At 38.4% G+C, this 25,882-nt stretch overlaps 1 protein-coding gene across 1 annotated transcript; it reads left to right on the top strand.

Annotated features, from left to right (window-relative positions):
* Positions 1 to 1,068: 1,068 nt before the first annotated feature.
* On the top strand, positions 1,069 to 25,882 carry bap (NK3 homeobox bagpipe). Its single transcript, XM_022084587.2, has 3 exons — positions 1,069 to 1,266; positions 3,075 to 3,530; positions 20,335 to 25,882. Exons 2-3 carry the CDS (start codon positions 3,368 to 3,370, stop codon positions 21,024 to 21,026), a joined length of 855 nt encoding a protein of 284 aa, XP_021940279.1. The 5' UTR covers positions 1,069 to 1,266; positions 3,075 to 3,367; the 3' UTR covers positions 21,027 to 25,882.

Raw genomic sequence — 25,882 nt, 5'->3', positions numbered from 1 at the left:
TTATTCGCCATTTTGTGAACGATATAAGTTAATCATTTTTGAGAAAAGAATTAAGCCTGCTACTCTTGTTTTTGAAACGCTTTTTTTTCCAGCTGTACGAAACAGTATTAATCTATAAAGTAAACAATTGCCAGGACAGCGACCCTGTGGATCTGCTAGTCGGTCAGCTACTCAGCAGTTGACAATTTTGTCCACAAGATCTTGCCTTTGGAGCCAGTCCTGAACCAACTGAATCAATTATACTACTCAAAACTATTTATCCAAGATTAATTTTAATATTATCCTATTTACGCCTTGGTACTCCAAGTAGTCTCTTTTCTTCAGGTTTTCCTAGTAAAATTGTACAAATATTTTTGTCTCCTATATATTTCATTATATCCAATCTCCAGCTACTTTTCTCTTTTAGGTCCAAATTTTAAAAAAGTATCTTTCTTTCATATCTGTTTCCCATTACCACTAATCTATTGCCTATCAGTTTTTTTTTCCATTTTCCTTTATCAAATACTCAAATTACAATTTACGTTTGGCGTGTCGTACTTTACGGTTAAAGCTTATATTTCAACTGGTGATGTATATTTAAATGTATACACTAAGAAATTAATATAAAAATAAAGGAATAAGATATTTAGGTATTTTCCAGATATTCTTCCATTATTCTGTTAGAAGCCTGATTAGTTTTATACAGGTTCTAATATGGAGTAAATGTGGGACAATTTTCATTCGCATAAATCTCTAATTTCAAATCCGATCTTTTATTTTCAAAGATGACTCAGCAGACATCCGATCTGTGGAAAAGAAATTTGGAGAGAGCAATATGTGCCAGTGACTACTTGGGGTTCCACTGGCTGACCTTTATTTGTGAGGGGGGTGGGGGGGGGGGGGTGAGGACTCACTCCCACGGTTTGAGCTCCATCTGTTCTTATGTCATTCTTGCACTTGCCGGAGGAAGCGAAGTAGCGTGCTGGGACGAGCGAGTGGGAGTGAATGAAAGAACATCGGCTCCTCCCACTTAACTAATTCTTGAGCCGCTAACTTGCCTGAAAAGATCATTTTAGTTTCACCAGAAGACAGGGTTAGTTTATCCGACTTCGTGAGAGTGCAGTGAACTGTCTACATTCAGGTGTTGCGATTTATTTAACGGCGCAGCAATGTTAAAGTGTTTAACCGAATGAAAGACACATCGAACGAAAATTATTTTGTTACCATCAACAAACCTACAATTCATCCGTGATTAAATGTCAGCATCTTCAAATGTGAAGTGAATAGGTAGGATATTACATGAATTTTTTAATGATACGCTATCGTACAAACATGTGGATTTTAATTGTGAATGAAATAAAAATTCTATTGGTGCATCTTTAACTTATATATATATATATCGTGTGTCCGATCTAAGAATGTTTTATTTCTGTATATTTACTATTTTATCGACGATTTCTCACCCGCGAACATAATAATTATAATGTCGAACGAGAGAGGTAAACAATAATTTATGGTGAATAGTTAAGGATCTGTGAGAAGACGATCGTGATTTACTTCAAGATGCCCGTACTTAGAAAGCACTCATCTTAATAAGCAGATGAAAACCATAATGAACTGTCATTGTAATCGGTAAGCCGATCGAGATTTGAACGTGGCTATTCTGTGAAAGCTTTCTGCACTAACTGCTCTGTTGTCGTCTTCCCCCACTTATTTGATCTACTACGAATATTTGAAAATGGGTTTCCACCGAGCCAGCCATTCGATTATCAGCTACAATTTCTGCTTAGTCATTTATTTGTTGTCTTGTACGAAACTCAGTTTCGTAGTGAGAAACACCAATCAAAAATTTCCTTTCAGGCCTCTTCTTAAAATGAAGCAAATTAGCCTAAATTAGAACAAAAACAGACTAAGACTAACACGGTGGTGCATTATTTGAAGTTTCTAATTCGTATTCGGGAGTTGCCAGTTCAAATCTCGGCTTGTAGATCAACTATCGGAACTGAGGTTATTCGTCATTTTCCTAAGTTTCCTAAGATAAATAATCAGACTATACATTACAATAGGCCACGACCGCTGTATTTCAACTCCTTTTCAAATCATCACTCGATTATTCTGCCATACGCCGAGTCATTTATCAGGTGCAATGGATCGCAAAGTTTAGGACTATACATGCAACTAGCAGTGTCCAGGTCTCAGGGGTATACATAACAGCTGTTAAGTAAGAGGAGTGCGAAGCTCGTGGAAAGTAATGCCATGCATTAGATATCATGATTAATTTTAACTCAAGAAGACAACATTTTAAATTACATGTTAATGCATTAATAATATTATGTTTAAAGACTTGATAAAAGTGTATTCTCTTATGGAGAAATTGCTACACGTGTTTTTCGAATGTGTCTTTGAAATTTTGTAAACGTCACTCACCTTGATTATCAAACATCAATTACAAAAAAACAAAACAAGTCAAGTGTGGAACTACACGTAACTGCACACGTGGTGTTTTAATGCAGACAGGAATCAAATCCGCAGTTAAGAGGATATACGGTTTAGCTGAGATGTCTAACACTGAAATATTCTTAGCTTAATATTATGATTGCTTTCAACACTTCAGTCGGAAAATCTGAAAGATCGATATCACTTGGTATACCTAGGCTAAGATATGAGGACGCAGGCTGGATTAAACTGGCTCAGGACAGAATATAGTGACAAGCTCTTGGGAATACAGTATTCCAAAATTGCAGGAAACAGCTGAGATACTAACAGATTAAGAAGATGGACTTTGGTTCCATGAAGTAAGTTATAGGCTGCAACATATAAAGCGTCTTTTTCACTGAATATGGGTGTTTTTTTGGGTTGTTGAGCCGTGTAGACTGGTAGAAGTTCACAGATGTTTGATAATATAACCAGCAATCACCTCTGAAACGTCGGTAAACTTCTATCGGACTATGGAACAACCCAGCAGACAGTCGCCTTCACGATCGCCTCCGAGAGAACCTAAAATGTTACGTCCATTTAATTATTCGCAACTGTAGCGTCATATAATTCAAGAGTGTTTGTATCCTATTATAGTTTATGTTTAATTTTTGTTTCAGATTTCTACGCGAAGCGGTGATTGAAAAAATCGACTGGGTTTTCAGATATAATATGGAGCACAAAGATTCAAGTGCAAGACTGATATGAAATGACTGCATTGTTGCGAGTAGTGAATGAAATATTGCAATAAAACAATGAACTGTAGGAAACGGTAAGGGTGTCTGATGGAAGACAGAGAACAGATATACACGACGAGGACTGGAATTGTCCTAAGCTCCGAAACATAAATTCAATATTTTGTGGTGAAATTCTGTGTGAAAACATAAATTAATCAGCAATTTATACATCGGAAATGGAACAGTTGGTAAGAATACCGTGCAGCAGTTCTTTGGCCTCTGTGACGCCATTTTCAATAGCGGACATTTTGATGACCCGGGGGCAGGATGTCCTTGACAGGGCGCAAACGCAGGATCAAGCTCTGGACATGACTCGCAAACCGGCCGGCAAGTTACATGGTAAGTAATATGTTTGTGTTATGTACGGTAATGTCTGACAATGAATGGTAACTAACTCCCTGATAGTAGAACCCGCAGGTTCAACACCGACAACACCAGCGCCCGTCACCGGCCACGAATTGGATGGTGTACAGCGGCGTTTTATTTAAAGAGTTTGAACATGCTAATATCTAGAATGGGGGTTAGACTAAATTTGAGATTCTCACAGCGGTGGGTTGTGGCGCCGTGAAGACCTGATAATGGAGGCAGAAGATACCTCTGAATTGTTGGTAAATTTCTATCTGACTACACGGCGCTACAACCCGAAATAAAACCATCTTCTGGCTATTAGATGTCTAGGTTGAGTCTGTCCTAGAACAAAGCACAAGGAGAATATTTAGAAGTAAGAGAGAATAACAAAATAGGCAAAGCTGCGTAATTAATTTATTACCTCTGAAATGCCAATCCATTTCTATCAGTAACCAAGAGTCAGTTATCTTCATCGCTAGTACAGTCTGCAAATGCGTAACTGAGCAATCTCGTAGTAGTTGTAGAATAGGACATAATAATTATAATTCACAGTGAGTCCATTTATAAACTCTACTAAAGGACTGGGACGAATTTTCCATTCATAGTTCATCAAAAGTCTACATTGCTATCAAAGGCCAACGCCAATCGATATCCTTGCGACCTCCGACCTGTTCTCTGTATACAAATGTTTTTTGTACCGTAACTAACTCCACAGATCAGAATTCTTAAGATGCTAATCATTAGTCCCGATGAAGACACATAATGACCGTCGTGTAGCTATCTGCATGGTCTAGCCTAATTTTTATACAAATGTCGTCTGCAATTTCTACAACATTTTAGAACAGACTGTAGTGATTTCAAGATCTGAATACCATACATAATAACAAGAAATGGAGCTACTGTAAAAACATACAATGCAATAATGTATATAAGCATTCTTATATATTAAAATCGAAACGTGTTTTTGGCGTGTATGTTGTAGTAAAATAAATATATTCGCTTACGAATAAAGTTGTTTTGTCGAAAGAAAATACTTCAAAAGGATATCCCAGTATTGGAAAATTTTTCGACAAGATGAGCGACTACCAGTTTATTTGACTTAGTTCTTATATTTTCATTTACAACATTAATGTTTACTTCGGTACCTTTAGTACGGAAATTTTAGTAACCATGTATTTTCATTGACTCTTCATACACAAGGACAACGCATGCGCATAGAATCTTGTTTGATGTGAACCTGAAGGTTCCTGCAACAGATGTTTAGTTGATTCAAAATTTCGTTTTAAGCCAATGTAAATAATCTTCTTGCTTACAGGGGAAGAGAGAGTAGTAGATAGATACAAGATTTTTCTCAAATGTTCTTGCCGAATGAAAGCACCAGATATTTACATTAAATGTTCAGCTCAATACCGTAAGGTGGGTTCGTATTTTCAGAGCAGGCTATCTTCGTTATAATTGTTATGCATTGGACATTCCTCGCATACAAATTATGTTGAATGCTACAGATAATTAACAGACTATTCAGTGACGCTCTACCAACACTACAGGTTGTGTAATATGTATTATTTTAATATAGAAATGGGCAAATATTTTCTAGGTAAGATTTCAGGTTCTAGGGGCTACTTGTGTGGAGATGGCTGTCTTATAGAATGTTGCGCCCTGATGATAGAGGCAGTAATCTGCACTGACTAGGCTACACGATAGACCATACCAGAAGACAGCCATCTTAAGTTACCTTCTAGTTCGGACGAGGAGAGTACCGTGTGAAAAGCTTTGTGGTTATCCATTTTTAACAGCTATAAACTTTTAGCAGTTGTTTTATACCGAAATACATAGGAACAGTTTTATTATGAACAAATTTGGCAAGATATTGGAACATGTGATTGGTGTTCTCAAGCCGTTGATATAAATATTAAATCATTATGGAGTAGGCTGTATTTGTAGGCAAAGTGAATGAATATAGTAAGTACGTTCAGAGAGACCAAACCCCAAAACCTGAATTTCTATCAAAATCTGTTTGTTTCATGGCAACTGGGCTTAAAATACATAATAAAATAAAAGCTAATAAAGGATAGTATCACAATATTAATATCTGTTTGTCTCAGTGGACCGAAATGAATTTTTAGCAGGCCACAGCTTTATACCCATACTGTAGTAATCTGTATTATAGGTTTCCTTTTCCTCGGTGCTACAGCCCGGGGTGGGCTTTGGCCTCCCTCGTATTTTAGCTTTATTCTACATTAAGTAAGCGTCGTGCTACAATGACATGGTAAGTCTTATGGCTCTATGAAAACGGCCTGCAGACACGCAGGATAGTTGCAAATGAACAGAGTATATTCGCGAGCAGGTAGAATGGGATTGTCACCAATTTTTGGGTTAGGGATGGATATAAAAACTCTTACCCTAAAAGAGATCTACAACACGGAAATTAAAAAAGGCTTAGAGTGATATGAAATTCGGGATTTTTAAAGACAAGTGAATTAGAAATTGGATGAAGATTTCTGTCTTCTGGATTGTTGCGCTGTGTAGTCTGATAAATCGCCCTGATGACCTCTGAAACGTTGGTAAACATCTACCAGAATACACAGCGCAACAACCCAGATGACAGAAATCTTCATACTCACCACTGTGAAAACCTCAAATCTTACATAGAACCTGGATCGTTGAAGCTTTCAAAGTCAGAGATGCTTTGGGGTCACTAGGCACAGACATAGTGTGAAACGTACAGTAGGTTTAATATTGCGCGGGAAGAACATTGTAAGAACTAAGATCTGAGGAAATCGATTGGATCTAAGAGAAATACTAAAGACTTTTATATTATATTGCATAACGAGAAAGTTCCTGATTTATACAGTCGCCTAAAAATGTTTGTGTTTATAGCAAAATCAGTGTTACTGTGGGACATGTAAACGCGACACGGGGAAACCACTTCGAAAGCGGGCGCTCTGAAAATGGAACTAAGATCAGAGGTGGATAAAGCTAGTTCAGTATTGTACACGCATCGGGCTTTGACATTAGCGGCAATAAACCAGAATAACAAGGCTATTATCTGGCTAAGATAGCTATATGTCTGTGAAATTTTAGGTTCACACGGCGGTAAAGATGTTGATATTTTTCTTGGCAGCGTCACAACGCAGAAGTACATCGACGGCTGCATTTTAATATACCTAATAACCAACGACCTTTCTAAGCAGCACACTAACACCGGTACGATGTGCACATTGAAAAGATGACAGTAATTTGTCTGATTAAGAAATCTGTTACATTCATGCAATCTAGATTGCCAATTCTCTTGCCCCAATCTACCCAGAAGAACTAAGCCTCTTCCTGGAAGATAATTTCTAGTACACTGCTTGTCAAGTGCTTTTTTTCCTTGAGTCTTTAAGCATAAATTCTATATACTTATCACCCTACATTTTGTTCAAACGTCAAACTTTCGCCAGATTTATAAAATTTTTATTCTGTACTTCACGTACTTTATAGGCAGCATATAACTGTGTCTGTCCCTTCTACTGCCTTCTGATTCAACTGATTAACGAAAGGTCAAATGAACATCATGCATCGACCTACCATTAATAACACCAGCACAGTGGTCTTGCGAGCACTGCCTCTAGTGCAAATGCAAGCACAGGGTCCTGAAATTTTTTGCGGTAATAGATTATCAAAGAAAAAGCATAATTAAGGTACCATATAATCTTCCAGAAACATGCATTTGACATTTTGTAAGCAGATAGATCATAAATTATAAATGGCTTTTTAAATATGTTTGTATTATTAACAAATTTAAGTATGACGACGGTGAATGTAATTTGAATAGCAGACAAATTTAGCTTAGTCGGAAATTGTATCCTACAAGTGGATATTACAGGTATCAATAGATCACTACATTTCAAAGCTGCTATTCCTATCACAAAGACTGAAGAATCTGAAGAAGAAATTGAGTCGCAAGTTTCCGAATTCCTTAAGTTTCTTAAGACTACAGTGTCAAAGATTTATTATAGGGGCGTGCATTTCGACAGAAGTCCAACACTCTCTTGAGTTTAGGCCCATCAGTGTGTAAGCGTAGTATTAGCAGGGATCTCAATTTTGGCGATCTAAATGTAAACGAAATGTCGTTGTTGAAGTCTGCACTTAAAGAATATTTACAGAGTAATTAGTCGTTAGAACATGGCTGTGAAGTGGTATGTTGTTTCTCGCAGGGTTTTAACCATGGACCAACTTCAACGTTATTTTCACTCGCGAGCGATCGTGTTCATAGGTAACAGACAACGCGCCAGGCCGGTTATAAGTCAGGTCCGGAGACAAGAGGCCTCGGCTAGATGTTCCAACTAGAGCCCGGCCCAGAAAGAAAGTCACCAATTCGCCAGTTCCAGTTGCATTCACGTCACTGGCGCAAAGAGATAATGCAATTAGGAAGATGGTTGTCTTTTTAGATTTTCCAATGTTTAGTCTGGTAGATATTGACTGACGTTTCTAAAGAGCTTACTGCCTTCATCACTCTGATAGTGGAGAGATTGTGTTCGTCTGAAACGACGGTATGGACCAAACTACACGGTATAACACGTCAAAAGACAATCATTTTAACACGAATATCCCCGAGGCTGTTCTCGTTTTCGTCTTCTTTTCAGGAATAATAAAACTGTAATTTTTAACATTGATGGTTCATTGATCGATTGAGTAACTGAATTGATAAAAAGGTGATCATAATTTTATGGCCAGGGGAAATCTAGTGAAATATAGAAGAGTTGGTAGTTAAGTATGTCGATAACTATATAATCAAGAGAAAAATTTAGATATGTGTGGAGGATATCAACGAAAGGCGGACGAGTGATATTTAGGACGTTCGCTCTGTTCGGCCATCGACTATAATGAGTTAATATTAAGGGGCTAATCGATCAACGTTCCCAGGAAAACCGAAGGATCAGCAATCGAGTTTAAGTAGGTATTGGACAGTCAAAGACCTTACGCAACAATAACTTCATGCCCCAGGCCCAATAGAAAATATTTTATTCTGGTGAAATCTTGAACCAAGTGTTTTGAAAAGCAGACAAATGAGACTTTGTTCTCAAATGTAAGATTTGAGGTTTTCACAGCGGTGAGTATGAAGATTTCTGTCTTCTGGGTTGTTGCGCTGTGTAGTCTGGTCGATGTTAACCAACGTTTCAGAGGGCATACTGCAATGAATCGCCCTGATGACTGAGGCAGTATGACCTTTAAAACGTTGGTAAACATCAACCAGACTACACAGCGCAACAACCCAGAAGACAGGAATCTTTGTTCTCGTACTTTGTAATTAATAAAATTGACTTCAAAATTTTATTGAAATATCTTCGTGTAATTATGAAATTCAGAAGTAAGCTAATTTAGGAAACAAACTAAACATTATAAACAATTTATTCATATTAGACCCAGGTACTGAAAGGTGTAGGGGACGGTTAGGCTACTTTCAGGGAAGGGGTGCTATTTGTGGAGGAAATTTTTGAGTTGGGCGGTGAAATAAATTGGGAAAGAAAAGCTGTATTTAGGATATGCAATGACACAAAATAAAAAAACATATTGAACGAATCTGGCTTCTTAGTGTGGCTACACATCTGGACGACTAGCCGAGTACTGTAGACTGCTTCAATCTGTCACGAATTAAAATACACAAATTCACTCTGTTATATACCGTTCTGAGAAATGACCAGACCCTTGTGCTATTGCTGTATGCCCTATGCAATAATATGCTTATTTTTCTTGTCTCAGTTCGTTCCTGTCAAAATTGTTTTCCTATGAAATAGGCTGAATGTGCAGTTGGCTATTTGATCGACCATTTGGTCCCTATCCAGGATTGTCACAACCGAATGAGTGACTTAAGTCAGATCTGTAAGCACTTACTTCCAATGTCCAGGGTTTTCTTCAGTCAGCGTCAGAAATGGATAATGTTTTCTTTCATATCCAAATGCTTGTAGACATTCAGTAGAGGACATCTTACGCTGTCCACCACGGTGGCACTGTCGGAGCTAGACCGGCTGGCACCACTTGCAGTTGGCAAATCACTTCGTACGTGAATTTGGTAGTAGGCAGAGTAATGGCTGTCCATTGGCTCCAACAGAGTTTCTTCGCATTATTTATTCTCTTCAATTTCCGAACAGAATTCTTGTGTCAAAAGTAATATCGCAGGAAGGAAAATATGTTGCATGATTTTACTGCATAGTTCAGCCTTCATTTTTCAAACCAATTTCAAAACGGGAGGGACCAATAAAGAATGCTGAATGATATTTACGTTTCTCACTGAGGCAAGTCATGAGATAGCTGTCTTCTGGGTTGTAGCGCCGTGTATGAATTTTCCGAAGTTTTAGATTTGCTTGCCGCCTGTATCATCAGGACGATGAGTCCTGTTCACAAACATTTGTTCTTTCTGTAAAGCAGACAACCACATTTCATGCCGAAACAAATAACCAGCCTTCAGGATTAACGTTCTATAGGCCTATATCGTGATCTTAGCGTCTAGCAAAGCAGACGGTGCGACAGTCTTTTCCGAACTGAATAAGAGCCTAACAGTATTTTCAGAATTTATTCTTTTCCTTATTTTATCATGAAACTATTCCTGTTTTTTACTACTAATTTAAGATTATTATATTTGAAATAATTATCAGGTGTTTTATTATTACTTTGATGCTAATTTCGGTGTCATATCACGTTTATAGATCTAATTATGTCCATACTTACTTTCTAACTAATTTTTTTTACCGACCTATTGGAGTATTTCTGCATTCCTCCTTAAGATACTCCTGCATTACTCCCAAAAAATGGATAAGTTATTAAGTGTGAAGATGTGGTTGGAATCTTGAATTAAATTAATAAGAGGAATTACTTCAGACAACTCTGTTCCCGTTTTGCAAACAGAAATAATAAAGTTGTTCCAATTGCTCTAAAAATTCTTTATTCCGAGTGAAAATTATGTGTTCGTATCTTTGAGTGCAGTGTCCTTCCGCAGACTGAGTGGATTATTCCACCTTCTATTAAACCAGTATCTAGATGTTCATAAAGTTTCGGTATCTTAAAGACAATTTCAATTGCGTTAGAACTGTTCCAGGAAAAAAAGTGAAACTGTACGCATTTCAAGCTGTCTAAATTAATCAGCTGCACGAACGTTCTATACGTATAGAGTAACATTTTCATTAATCTGTAATACCATCTATTGACATCCTCGTTCTTCAGTAAAAGTATTTCAAGCTGGTACCCCTTACATTATTAGAATAATTTATACATTTATTCAAAGAGTGAAATGTTTATGTTGCTTTTAATTTCAACTTTGTAGAAAGATCAGCCAAATTTGACGGAAATGAACCTTTTATGCGTTGGACAGTAACGCAATGTATTCGTGCACTGCCCTCGAAAATTGCATTGAAAGTACGAAATTTATAATATTTCTCTTTAAACTTAATTATTTATAAATCAGAAGGCAGCGCGGACAGAATGAGAGATTGCGAGTTCATGTCCAGGATGAACCAACAGAAAATGAACCTGAAGCATATTTTATAATTAATATTATTATTAATAATAATTTCATATGATAAAATTCATAAGCGTGGTCAAATAAGGGAGGACGAAACAGACGGGATAATTGCATTTACAAGAAAGATGAACGTGAGTATCGGCGCACAATACACAATTTTAGTATAAAAGAAATACGGATGAGTGTACATGGGAGATCTAGGCGAAGTATGCTAATATTAAAATGAATTCTAAAGAGATAGGACACGAAGTTGTGGACTGGATTCAATAGGTTCAGGACTGCGTCCAATGACGGTCGTTTTGGCAACAGCTGAGCTGGTAAATTCCTTGCAAGAAGCCGTTTTAAGGTTTAATATATAACGGAACTCCACCATCATTTCTGAGGAAGGACGACAACCTGAGAATGGCAGGTCAAGAGGAGAAAAGCCAACTGCAACGTAGTTCTTGCTTGTATCATGCGTTACCGAGTATCGGGCACATATCGCCTTCTTGCACTGAGAAGGCAAGACAGCCCCACACTTCATCCGAACACTTTAAACATCAAGCAAGTGCACACCTTGTAAAGCGGAGTTCATCAGAGGCAAATGCTCTTAAAACACATACATGGCTTGACTGACATGTTGATCACACATCCAGACACGAGTACGCGATCATCCAAAAGTACACCAGTCCGTGTGAGCATAGAAAAACACACACAGGAACTGTGAAGCTGAATTTCCGGTGTGCCTGTCCGAGAAAAGTCTTGTGAAGTGAGGATCGCCACGGCCTGACGATAAAAATAAGACTATTGGCTTTTCAGACAACAGAGTTACAATGTGCAAAGGAATATTTTCGTGCGACACCAATCATCGCGATCCACAAGTAACACTACATCTCAACAACCTTCACAAAGTACTTGACTCTGGTCCCAAGGATTTTGGCAACAAAGTTACGCCGTTTCTTTCAACAGCATAACAATACAGGCCTAACCAAAAGAAAAAGTAGGCATAATATATTATTATTAAAGAAGAATTACACTACAACACTTGTCCTAGCCAGTAAATTATTGTAGATTACTTTATTCTGGAACGTTCTGCTATACAGTTTGCTTTAATTTAACCGAAATGTGAGATTAAGTTAGGTTACGTAATGTGTTGAAAATATTTGTTACGTTTCGACACTCATGGCGACATCTCGTCACGCCTAGTCACGCTATGTCACGTTTGGTCACGATTTGTAAATCCTCACGATTCGACACTTACGGTGATCCCTTGTCACAATCTCAAATCAGATCAAAAATAATCACTCTTTGTCACGCTTGGGGACGCGTGGTCACTAAGTCAAGCTTCTGCACGCTTACGTTAGGTTACGTAAGGCTCGGTTAATTTTGCCACTTTGCAGTACGTTAGATTAAGTTACGACAGGTTGGGTTAGATTAGGAAAAGTTGAGTTAGGTTAGGTTAGGTTAGGTTAGGCTGGGTTTGGTTGGGTTATGTTAGGTTAAGTTATTTAGTGGATTTTGTTAGGTTAGGTAACGTTTTGAAAATTTTTGTGACGTTTTGACACTTATGGCCAAAATTCGTCACGCCCTTACAATACGTCACGCCTAGTCACGCTTTGTCACGCTTGGTCACGTTTGGTCACGCTTTGTAAATAATCGTCAAGTTTCAACAATTATGGCAACATCTCGTCATGCCGTTACAGTAAGTCACGCCTAGTCACGCCTAGTCACGCTTTGTCCCGCATTGTCACGCTTAGACACACTTTTCAAATCTTCGTCGCATTTTAACACTTATGGTGACTTCTCGTCACGTCTTTATAGCAGGTCACGCCTAGTCACGCGTTGTCACGCTTGGTCACGTTTGGTCACGCTTTGGAAATATTCTTCACGTTTCGACACATTTTGTGATCACTTGTCAGGACGTGAACGCAGGTCACGCTTAGTCACGCTATGTCACGCTTGGGCACGCGTCGTCACTAAGTCATGTATCGGCACGCTTACGTAATGTTACATACGATTCGGTTAATTTTTTCTACTTTGCAATACGTTAGATGACGTTACCACAGGTTAGGTTAGGTTATAATAGGTTGGGTTAGAATAGGATGGGTTAGTTTAGGTTTAGTTTTTCAGTTGATTTTGTTAGGTTGGGTGAGGTTTTGAAAATTTTTGTGACGTTTTGACACTTATGGTCACAATTTGTCACGCCCTTACAGTACGTCACGCCTAGTCACGCTTGTCACGTTTGGTCACGCTTTGTAAATATTCGTCACGTTTTGACACTTCTGGCCACATCTTGTTATGCCCTTACAGTAAGTCACGTCTAGTCATCCTTTGTCACGCTTGGTCACGCTTAGACACTTCAAATCTTCGTCGTATTTTAATTCTTATAGTGACCTCTTGTTACAACTTTACAATAGGTCACTCCTAGTCACGCTCGGTCACGTTCGGTCACGCTATGTATATCTTCGTCACGTTTTGGCACATGGTGGTCCCTTTTCACGAGGTCAAAGCAGGTCACGCCTGGTCATGCTTTGTCGCGCTTTTTCATTCGTGGTCACTAAGTCGGGCTTCGGCTCGCATACGTTATGTTACGTAAGGCTCGGTTAATTTTGACTACTTTGGAATACATTAGATTAAGTTCCGACATGTTGGGCTAGGTTAGAAATGTTCGCTTACATCATGTTAAGTTATGATAGGTTGAGTTAGATTAGGTTGGGTTAGGTTAGGTTATGTTACGTTACGTTAGGTTGATTTAGATTAGTTAACGTTTTGAATATCTTCGTCACGTTTCGATACTTATGGCAGCATCTCGTCACGCCGTTATATTACGTCACGCCTAGTCACGCTTTGTCACGATTGTTCACGCTTTTTAAATATTCCTCACGTTTCGATACTTATGGTGATCCCTTTTCAGGACGTTATAGCACGTCACGCCTATACACGCTTTGTCACGCTTGGACAATCGTGGTCACTAAGTCACGTTTCGGTACCTTTACGTTATGTTACGTAAAGCTCGGTTAATTTTTACTAATTTGCAGTTCGTTAGATGAAGTTATGACAGGGTAGGTTTGGTTAGGTTATGTTAAGTTAGTTTAGTTTAGGTTAGGTTAATTTAGTTTGTTACATTAGGTAACGTTTTGAAAATATTCGTCACGTTTCGGCACTTATGGCCATATGTCGTCACGCCGTTAGAGTACGTCGCGCGTAGTCACGCTTTGTCAGGCTTGGTCACGCTTTTTAAATCTTGGTAATATTTTAACACTTATGGCTTCCTCTCGTCACGCTTTCAAAAGGTCACGCCTAGTCACTAACATACATATGTAATTGGAGATAATGGAGTGGACAGCGGAGGTTGAAGGATTGAAAGAGGGCCGAAGAGATGTGAAGAAGATAAAATTATCTAATACTCTCTGCAGTGTTAATTTTCTAGTGATGTGTAGTGTAGTGAAATCGACTTTCCTGTTTTACATACAGTGGTGATATTTTATTTGGAGTGTACTGTACGCTGTCTGCTGCTATCCCTTCCAGCAAACTTCTGGTAAGTGACTCGCTCCGAGATTCCAATTCACAAAGTTCAGCGTCCAAAATCGCTGAAACGCAGTATACCCAAAAGACTACATAGCATCACAACCCAGACCACAATCGAAACACGTTGAGCTCAGTTACAGAAATACAGACGAACTGAAGGAGTCCAAATTTGACTGGCAGTATTAAGTGTGTAAATACAGGCAGGAAAACAAATATGCCCTGAAATGTTTATTAGCATACCATAAGTTTGAGGACAACCATATTCATAAAGATGAGTTATTTGTAGCGATAAGCAAACGGCTCAGTTAACAGGGAACCCAGATGCAAGTAGTAGGCGCTCAGAGCAACTTCCTTTAAATTTCTGTTGTACGATTACAATCAGATTTGCTCTTCACATGACATTCTTAGTGGGTACATATAGACTTACAAGTCATTCCAACACACAGACAAGACCTGATGCGAACTTGATCACTGCCCTTAAGCACAACCTGCAGAGAAACGAACACAACTGTCTTCCGAGATGTTGCGCACCTACGAATAGTCGGTAAACTTCTACAAGACTACGATGAAGCAATAACACAGAAGACAGTCAACTTCATACTTGCAGCCGTGAGAATCTCAAACCTCACCAATTGAACGAACAGAACTTGTATTTTTCAACAATTAAATAGAACGCATCACTGGATGACACAACCGAATATGGAGGATGAGAATTTGTTTTGTAAGCAATGTTTCATATTGACAAGCCCCTGCTGCAATGCAGTACCCATAATGTCGTCCGAGTCACTCAAGACATTCCTGGGTCTCCCTAGACAAATGCTGTGATAAAATGCGTTGAAATGTATCACAACCATTTCCTTCTACGTCATTTTTAACGTATCATGTGTCATTATTGTGAACTTATGTAGCTGAGATAGTGTTGTTAATTAAAGTAAGAAACAAACACGACTCCCATGAGTGTTACCAATATTTACATTCGACCGGTTAACACAGAGGTCGTATGTCTGTCTCGCAACTGAGAAGTACTCATCTCGACTTCATTTCAAGCATATGCGACTATCTTCCATGTGCCAATCACCCCCCTCCCCCAAGGCTGGTGTTGATAAAGTTAGCGTTAAAGCATTAGACACTGTGTAAGCTTTGCTGTTCACATAGCATCGTAAAATGACCACATAAACGGATCCCTTAACATTTTCGATATAGCGTACAGGCTGAAGTTCTATTCTGTTTCTTTGATTTCTGCTAACCAATTACGGAGCATTGGCCTTCAACTTACCACGAACGCTGACACCTTCCAAGTCCTTTATCTGCTCAGTATTTATGTAGCTGAGTGATTGTCTTTGGGCTGGACGACCAGAGTTAAGTTCCCAACAGAGAAACCTATCTGTAGACCGGATCTTGGGAACGCAGTAAGCTATCCATTGGGATTCTTCCGCGTGGTGTACAGGACGGAGCGGTAAGCTGTAGAAAACAGTATCGTAACTAAGAAACAAATGTTAATTCGATGATGCCGGCTGGCACACTGATTCACTATGAATGTAGGCCGCACCCCCTAGCGGCAGTAGCTCGTACTACATCCGGTTCGCCCTCTATTGACACAGTCTTGAAACTTTCCGATCGCACCTCGCAGCGCTAATTTTAACCAAAATCACGCTTTACCTTCTGTACTACCGCACTTTTTTATGGTTTGGTGTTCCGGAGCAAGTAATACATCTTAATATTAAGAAACGTTAGTTGAAAATCGAATTTTGAAGCTGCCCTGCAAAATGATTAAAAGTATTTGAAATTACATATCTGATTTAAACAGTCGATAAAAAGTGAAAAAAGAATTATCCCGACATTCTTCGTCCTGAACAGACACCGATCGGGTTGATACGTCTATTCGACGGATGTGTGTAGGAGGACCCTCGAAATAGTCAAATCTCCTCTACTTCTACTTCTCCCTCTCCTTCCATTCAAATTCCATCCCTGTCATCCTGTCACAAATAGTTTGTCTCTTCATCAATTTAACAGTTACTCGTCGCAAAATATGACTAATCTTGTTAAATTTACTAATTTTGCAGAGGGAAAAAGCGATATCGTGAAATAAGATAGTATTGTTTAATCTTTGGCTTGGCAAATTGCAATAAGACACCCAACTCAAATACATAAAACGGAAGCCATCAGGATGAAACAACCATTTATGAACCATCACGAGGGTGCCGGGTGAAAGAAAGAGGGAGACAGTGACTGACGATAATGGCCATATCAAGTGACTTTCAAGTGAAAAGAGCGATGAATATAGACAGACCTATCCTCGCTATACAAATATACACACACACAGAACTCGTTATACACATATGCTCTGATCTGTAGATACAGTCACTTCCAACAGTCTGAAAGACAATGGAATTATCAACAGAAGCGCCTGACGATCCACTGTTTTTATATAAAGACACGTATGCAGTGAAAGAGAGCGTGTTGTGGGTTGGGACGATGGAATTTGCCCCCTAGCTGCTGTCCTAAATACAAACTCTTCATTCCAGCAGGAATAAAGATATAGCGAAACAGTATACAACACTAAGACATTTCAATATGTAAGACAATTCACGATTCAAGAATTTGGCTCGTCATTTGAATGAATGTGACGCTATCCGAATGCTTAAAGCAACTGGCCTGCTAACTAGTCTACATTTCTTTCTGGCTAAACCAACTAATAATTTGTACAACTATCCGTTTAATTAACAAATTATAGAAGTGGTCACCTAACATGTTAACTAGATGATTAACGACCAACAACAAAATGAATAACCAGTCATATAACTTCATACGTATCTGTCTTGTAGATATTTAACTCGCTAATAATATAATTCCACGGTCAATACAAACATAAAAGCACGTTTCGTCACTGAATACAATCCAGTATCAATAAAATCTAGTTCATATGCTCATTATTTAAGAGAGATTTCATATTCTCGGGAGGGTGAGTATGAAGATGACCATCTTCTGGGATGTTGCGCTGTATAGTCTGATAGGAGTTTACCGACGTTTCAGAGTATCTTTCTGTTTCCATTGTCGTCCTGATGATGACGGCAGTAAGTAAACTAGAAGAGACTTGTCTCTCGCTTTCAAAACATTCACCTATAATTCACCTGTATTACCGCCCAATCGCCCCCAACTATACGCCATATAAAATGTTTGAACACCGAAATTTATTACGATTTTTTTGTTTCATTTATTGTTCTACAGTCTACAATATAGGAATCTCCTTAATATACTTCCATGCCAATGTTAAACGCGTTAAATACGACAGTGACTAAATGGAGAGTATTTAATTGTGGTCATTTTAAGAAACCAAGACATCTTAATCACAGGCCTAACATAATTTTTAAAACTTTCTGTAATGTAAATTCCTTGGCAAACTTTCACATTGGCTACAATTTTGAATCTCGAAGTTTCTTTCGATGTCTGATAAATTTCTTTCTGTGCGTCTTCACTTTGTTGTTCACGTTTACTAATTCTAGACTAATATGAGGCTCTACACCAACTGCCGATTATATTTCAATCAAACTTCGCTTTATAGAAAAGGAAACAAATATGAATCAACTTTCAAAAGAAGGAAACAGGTTAACGCGATTCTTTCACTAGGACGTTAGAATAAAAAAACAGTCCTAAACTCATTAATGTCATAAATGGACGGGGAACAAAAAGGTGACACGTGACTGCAGGTAGTATTGTTGCCTTAAAATATCAGGGAACAGTGTCAATGGCAAAGGAGGCTTTAGAGGATATTACTTAAAACGAAAGCTTTTAGCCCAGTACCACGCAGTACTAGGGGACCGATTATTGGAACACGCATGAATTTGTTTAATGTATCCTTCAATTTCTTAATGGCTACTCGTTGAATTTGTGTATAATAGAAATAAGAGGTTGCCAGAGTAGCATTATCCTAGTACAGGGGTGAGCAAACTAAGGACTAGATTTCATATAAGACCCACGATAAAAATAAATTCATATCACGGACATGTTGGATTTACTAATAGCACAAAAATAGGCCTAATGGAATCAGTAATGGGAGATTATAAACGTAGTTAATTATTAAAATCAGTTTACGTTTCATTAGTGACGAAATATACATGTAAATTGTTCATTTTATACAGAAGCATAGATTATTTATTTAAAGATTTTGTATATTATATTCACTGGTCCTACCAAGTGTATGATTTCAAGTATAAATAGATTGTTCCAAACACAGGCAACTCTTCCTTCACTACTGTTAGCTACAGGATAACGTAATAAAAAGTAGGAAGTCTATAAAGGATATTTTCGATAAAAATTAATTTGTGTTTTGACAGTGACGAATATCATTGCAAATATGCACAGAGTCAAATTAGGCGACTTTTCGCTATATTTTGTTTGATATTCACCATACAACAAAGTTCATTTTGATTTTCATATAGAGTGAGGGTTACATTTGATAAATTCCAATTAAAATGTTATGTCTGTTCTCACGTCAAATTTTAGTGTAAATTCTCGATATTAAATTTAACTGAAATTCGTTCAGTATAATATAAGGACAGACAGACTGATGTAAAACATCATATAAGTAATTAACACGCTTCTTGTAACTATAAAATACACACTTCGGTAAAGCGTAGTATTATTATTAACATCAATGGTTACATCACTATGAGTCGGACTGATTTCGTTTAACGGATCACATGTTGCCAACCACAGTATTACGTAAAAATCTTGGATTATTGTCTATATATTGTTATTTAAATTTCTGTGGCCTTCTGTGTTCTTTCTCTTGAACCTTGATATCTCAATTAGTGAAACAAATGCCACTAAAGAGAGATAATGATATAGAACGGCAGAATTTGTTTGAAAATGTAAGACAAAAGAGGTAATTAATATTTTATTGTGATATGAAACTTGAGTGGAGTGAGGAAGGATACAGTCTGCTGTAAAATAAATGGCAGAAAGGTGTTAGCATGGCCCAAGGATTGACGCAGATTTAATAAACACAGGGAAAAAATAAACAAATTTAAATGTGACTGGGGACTATAATTAGTAGCACGTACCTGAAAGTTAGGAAGGCTGTTATGATTAGAGTTATAAGAAAAAGTTTTGTGCAACTTTAGTGGAATGCAAACTTCGATGTTAAGCAGACGCAGTATTTCGTTAACATAATTAATAATAATTGCTTTCATTTGATATTGAACAAAGTGGTGTTGTTACGTACTGCAGGAATTTAAACACCATCTGAGGGCTTGCAATCATTCTCATTATCAACTTAGGGATGTCTGAGAACACAACCTGAGGGGAACATTTGAACGAAAGAGAGAGGGAGTGGTAGGTGGATAGAGACAATTGCACTACCAACATCTTCATAATTGCACTCTTCACAAAACAAGCCTAATATTATGGCGATAAAATTAAGAGGACGATACACTGGGAGGTTACAAATAGATAACAATTTTAGTAGGAACACCTGAAAGGGAGAAGCTGCTTGGAATATCTGAACACGAGCTACGTGGGAGGAGATAAAATATGTGTTCTTAAATAAAGAGGATATGAGGCTGTGGGCTGGATTCAAGTGGCTTGGCATGAGACAGAATTGCAGACTCTAGTGAACAGGGCAATGAAATTTCAGGTTTTATAAAGACTGGAAAATTTATTGACCAGCTGAGAGACTCAGCTTTTGAAACATTTCCATGGAGTCAGTCGGTAAAATATTTCTCTATAAATCTATATCTATAAAGCGATAATGGTAAATAATGTTTCTCCGCATCTTGTTGCCAACAGATGACGCCATGTCCGATAATGGGATTCTGTCCGGAGACTCTTCCTCGCCACCAAGCGTCTTATTCACCAGATCACCGCCACCCAGCGTTGGATCACACCATCTCCATTTGAGCCATCATCCGCAGATCGGCAAGCCGAGCTTCTTATCATCAAATCACCACCACCAACCACAACAGCAGCAGCAGCAGCAACGCAAGAAGCGATCAAGAGCCGCGTTCTCTCACGCTCAGGTGTACGAGCTGGAGAGGAGATTCAACCAACAGCGGTACTTGTCCGGGCCAGAACGCGCGGATCTGGCTCACGCGTTAAAACTAACAGAGACACAGGTGAAAATCTGGTTCCAAAACCGGAGGTACAAAACCAAGCGAAAACAGTTGCAGCTTCAGGAACAGAACACGACGGCATCAGTACTGACATCTGGCGGATCGAATTCGTCTTCGGCCAAAAGAGTAGCTGTCAAGGTTTTGGTGCGTGACGACCAGCCGGTGCTAGCTGGAGGATTTAGTGCTGCCAACACCAAGTCTAGTGCACCCTCGTCTATATTGTACCCCCATTCAGGCTCCCTACCCCTCCCCTTCCCTTACTATTACTACCCTTTACTTTGCCCACCGACTCCGACTGCAGCGCCGCCGCCACTCACTTCATCCCCAACGTCACAACACAGTAATGGCAGCACTAGTGCCCCGCAGTGACGGAAACTAGAACTGTTGTATTGAAAGAAACTTAGAAGTCGAATCACTCTATTTTGGTAGGATTTGAGGCTTCGCGGCTGTGAGTACGAGTCTGGAAGAGGTTTACCAACGTTTCAGAGGTCCCTGATGCCTCTATCATCAGAGTGATGAGGCATCGCCCTGATGATCCAGACAACCCAGAAGACAGCCATCTTCGTACTTTGATATTTTGTTTGTTTGGACTTGGAATAGTTGTCATCCACTTTACGCTAGTGTGGTGAGGAGTACGAAAGTGTTAAAACATTTTAATGTAGTTGGCAAATAACCCATCATATTAAACATGGAACAAATCATTTAATCAAATTAATACACGTTTTTGGAAGAAAATACAATTTACCTTATGCCATTAAACTTTGGGTGGTTAAGTTGTCGAAAACTTGTAGGTACCATACAGTTGCTTGCGGAAATAGATCCAGTTTCCGAAACGTCGTGTTCTTATGAATACCAGACGATGGACAAAGTGCAAGAATTTAGTAATCAAGAATGTACGAGGCTCGTCCACAAAGTACGTTTCCCTGGGGCCGTTTACAGAAACAAAACACAATTTCATGGAAATATTTATTGCAACAAATACAGCAAGTGTCCAGCTATTTTTCAACATATTCGCCACCGGAATTGAGACATTTGTCATACCGTGGGACCAACTTTTGAATACCTGTGTCGTAGAAGTCTGCCGCCTGGGATTGGAACCACTGTGTGACAACCATCTCCGCCTCTCTTTCATTCTCAAAACGCTGACGCTGACCGGACAGGAATTTCTTGAGGTGTAGGCAAAGATGGAAATCACTGGGAGCGAGGTCCGGGCTGTAGGGTGAATGATTAAACACCTCCCAGCTGAACTCCTGCAGGAGACTTGCTGTCCGTCGAGCCGTGTGCGGCCTAGCGTTATCACTGACCGCACTTCACAGTCGGCGGGAGCTGGAATAAGAACCTCCATCTTCAACAGCTGCAACGATGCTACTGTGAGAACGCGGGAAGTACCGTTAGTGCATGCGCCATGCTACGTCATTGCTCTATCACGTACGCACAGTCGCTTCACGCACTATAAGGTTTGCTAGCTGTGGGACGAGTGGGAAACTTACTTTGTGGACGCGCCTCGTAACTTACCATTGTCTGGATACTTTAAAATTAAAATGAAGTGTATTCGCGCGACAGTGATGACCTTAAAATTCTTAATGGTACACATTTCGAAAGTGCTCTTTGCACAATGTTATTATAATAAATTAAGCCGAAATGACTTCTCTGAAATCGGTACAATTTATGCGTTAAAATATGCAAAGAAATGGTTTTATTTTTGATGTAAATTTCCTTGAACGTAACACATCCGCAGAACCTCATTACAGACATTGCAAGTACCGACATACAATCCCGTTAAAAAATGTGTAATTTATTAAAGACTCAATGCTGTTAATGATTCCAGTTCTTGCTGTTAGATCTACTGAATTATACTGTTGTTAGAAGTCTTGTGTCTTTTCAATTGGCACTACTGATATATAAAGCACTCATTATTCTACACCTCACCTTTAGTCACTCAGACTATAGTCTGTCCCTGAGAATGCACAACTGGAAAGTTCGTCTTGTTTCTACCCGCGATTTTCCACAGTGCTGCCAAGAGCCTTTGGAAGTAAAATAAAATCTCACTTATAGACTATTCTGAATGCCGTGATTTCGGAAATGTTGAGTCCTATGAAACGTTTACATTTATGTTGATTTTTGAGCTTTCATCAGAATTATAATCCCACCACAAACACATTGCTGACACTGAAATTAAAACAATTGTCAAATCCACACTTTTAATTCGGTATTACAGTAACAGTTCCAACATTCTAGTTCCTCTAATGTAACATGCCGTATGGTTTGTATCCAGTTTCAGAAAGTAACACAAATACTGATGTGTGATTTATTTTTAGTGGATTCAATATAGAGTCATTTTAATGCACTGTTCATAAATTTACGGACATTCTGACATCAAAACATAGATACATGAAACTGATTCCGTTAGGACGATGTTTTAACGTCTGTACCAGTTCAGTTCAGTTCAGTTACATTTTGTAAAGACAGTTTTTATGTTCTGGAGTCCGCGTCGTGCACGGTCTATTAGATTTAATAATAAATAAAATTTAAGTCAGAACGTGAAACGTCCAAAATAATTACTTCTTGTACAAACATATATATAAAGATTTTTAAGTCCAGATTAAAATGTCATTTGTACAAATAATGCATTGAACTTGAATGGGAAATAAATTGCAAAATTGATACTTCTAAAATGACAAATTGCTTTTCAGTCAGTTCGTCTCAATCTGTGTGTTAAATACAACGCTGTGATTCACAGGCCTCAAAGAACGTTTCCGAAATTACGTTATTGAGAATAATCTATTAGTGTGTTCTGTCACAGCTGGTAACAATTTGTTGTTAACTGCAATGCCAATATCGTGGCACGCACATAGCACCAATAAAGTGTCAAATGCACAGGAAAATAAACACTTTCAGTCCAATGTGTGAGTTATAACTAGCATTTTTGTACACTATTCCTCGAAATTTCTTAACCTTATCCAATTTGAGACACTCAAGACAGCGCTTTTTTTAATTTTTTTTATTTAGATTTACAGTTTGCTGACAACTTATGAAGTCACTTTGTGAAACATTGAAAATGGTTAGAGTAAAGGGGCAAAATACCGCTTTAGGTCTTCTGGAGACGATACGTTCCTTCTATTCGCTGGTAACCATATCCAAGACTACATTGTCTCACAACGTAGAACTCCACAATCGACATCTCTACCGCTGCAGATACATCCAGTCTCAGAAGCAATGTAAAGATATAGTAAGAAAAGTAATTTTACACTGATGTGTCCATAGAATGAAAACATATATCGAAGAAGGATTGGTTCTAAAGCGATATATTTCATTATAACACGGAAATACGAGATCTGAGCTTCTCACCGCAGAGAACGTGTAGATTGTATTCTTCCGCATTGTAATGCCGTATTGCGTTGCTTATGGTTAAATACATGGCGTCTCGCCCACCCCCCACACATTTCGATGTTTTTAAAAGAACAAAATCTGCCAAAACTTTGCTTTGGTTAAAAACAAAATGAGAAGAAGGAATCGATCCTTAAAATGTTTAAAGGATATGGGCCCTAATAACATTTGGGCCCATAGAAGATAAAATAACAGGGAAACAGAGAAACTTACATCAAGTGGAGTTTACAAATTTTATTTCACACACAAGTGAGATTAAATCTACTTACAGAGATGGGACGGGGCAAGGAAGGTACTACGAATCGGAAGACGGTGGAATATCAATTGATAAAATAACTTATAGGGCATAACTCTTAATGAAAAGACAGTGTTAACACATGTTTCAGAGACAGAGGCTGTGGAATTATAATCTCTTTCACTGGTTTAAGACAGGCCATTCATTACTCTTCGAAATTAAGATTGTGGATTTTCAAGTTCCATATCAGTACGGAATTTTTTTATGAGATCGGTAACTATAAAGTAGTCACTGTACATGGATTTAGAATGCATTATTCTCTGAACTAGAAAACAACGACAATAAATGCGGCTGTTGTCGGACAAACTATGTAGAAATAACATACGATGCTATTGCCTGCCAGTTCTTGGTATCATGTGGAGACATGAGCGTATGAAATTAACCAAAATTGTGTATGTAATTCAGAACATTTAAAATCATCCACCAGAATCACGGAAACGAGCTTGAGAAACCGTCTGCCTGTATTAAGACACAGAAAAAAGTATTTATGTTAATGGATCTCTATTATATTTTCATACGCTTAATATTAAGGTTGGTTACACTTGTATCGATGGTTTGTCCTCAGTATTGTACAATAGTGTGAGTTGACTCACTTTGTGTGGGACCATCGTGTTGGGCGCCAGATGTTTGTACTCAGTGGGAAGTGCACACTACAGCTCGAGTTTTTAGTTCATTGCTGTAAAGACGTAAACATAAACAGTTTCCTGACACTCGCTACTTGTTATCCTCCGCGTCCTATTACATGAAGACCACCCACGCATCTCAAACTCATTTTTGGTCCAAACAAGAATGGAAAGGTGTACACCATGTTCCCTTGAGTAATATCCTAAAATGCAACAACATTTAAATAAAAGTATGATATGTTTCTGTTGTACTCGATTTAGACATAACTGCTCATAGACTACCTTCTGTGTTTCAGAAGTTATCTCTCACACACACACACCTTGCATGTATTTCGTAGTGTCGCAGTCATTAAGATAGTCAGGCCTTTTCAAGAGTTAACATTCCAGTACAAAGTGCTATAAATACAGTATCAAGAGACTCAGAAATTGTAGCCTATAACTAACAAGTCTAAAATACAGCACAGAACCTGCACTGTACTTAAAAACTCATTTCTTAAAATTTTCTGCAAATTGCTAATTTAGGCCTAAATGCTTGCTAGATTATTGACATCAGTAATTAATTAGTATTAATCCAGAATTTTTATCGGAAGTCTCGTTAGATTCTAAGTGTAAAAACTTATCCTGCATTAGCATCAGTTTAACTGAAGAGCGCTGGTGAATAAAGTGATGGGCGAATTTGTTTTTGTGGCTGTACGTCACAAACCGAAAACCGTCTCTAGTTTAGAACAGTGTTCTCTGCCCCGTTTCATGAATTTTGTTGGAATGACAGTTTAGTGTAAATGTTTCTTTGAATAGACCTCTCTCCACGGAGCATGTTAGATCTACAGCTGAAGTTGTGTTTATAAGATGTTTTTCGTGCTGTTATGTTTATCACAATTTTAAGCACTATAAATGAACAATAAAATGATCAATGAACTGTA

Source organism: Zootermopsis nevadensis, unplaced genomic scaffold (assembly GCF_977971745.1).
Source record: "Zootermopsis nevadensis isolate Lab colony 2312 unplaced genomic scaffold, Znev_1.0 Znev_ptg000020l, whole genome shotgun sequence".
In the NCBI taxonomy this organism is placed as follows: Eukaryota; Metazoa; Arthropoda; class Insecta; order Blattodea; family Termopsidae; genus Zootermopsis; species Zootermopsis nevadensis.
This window is presented reverse-complemented; position numbering and strand designations above follow the sequence as displayed.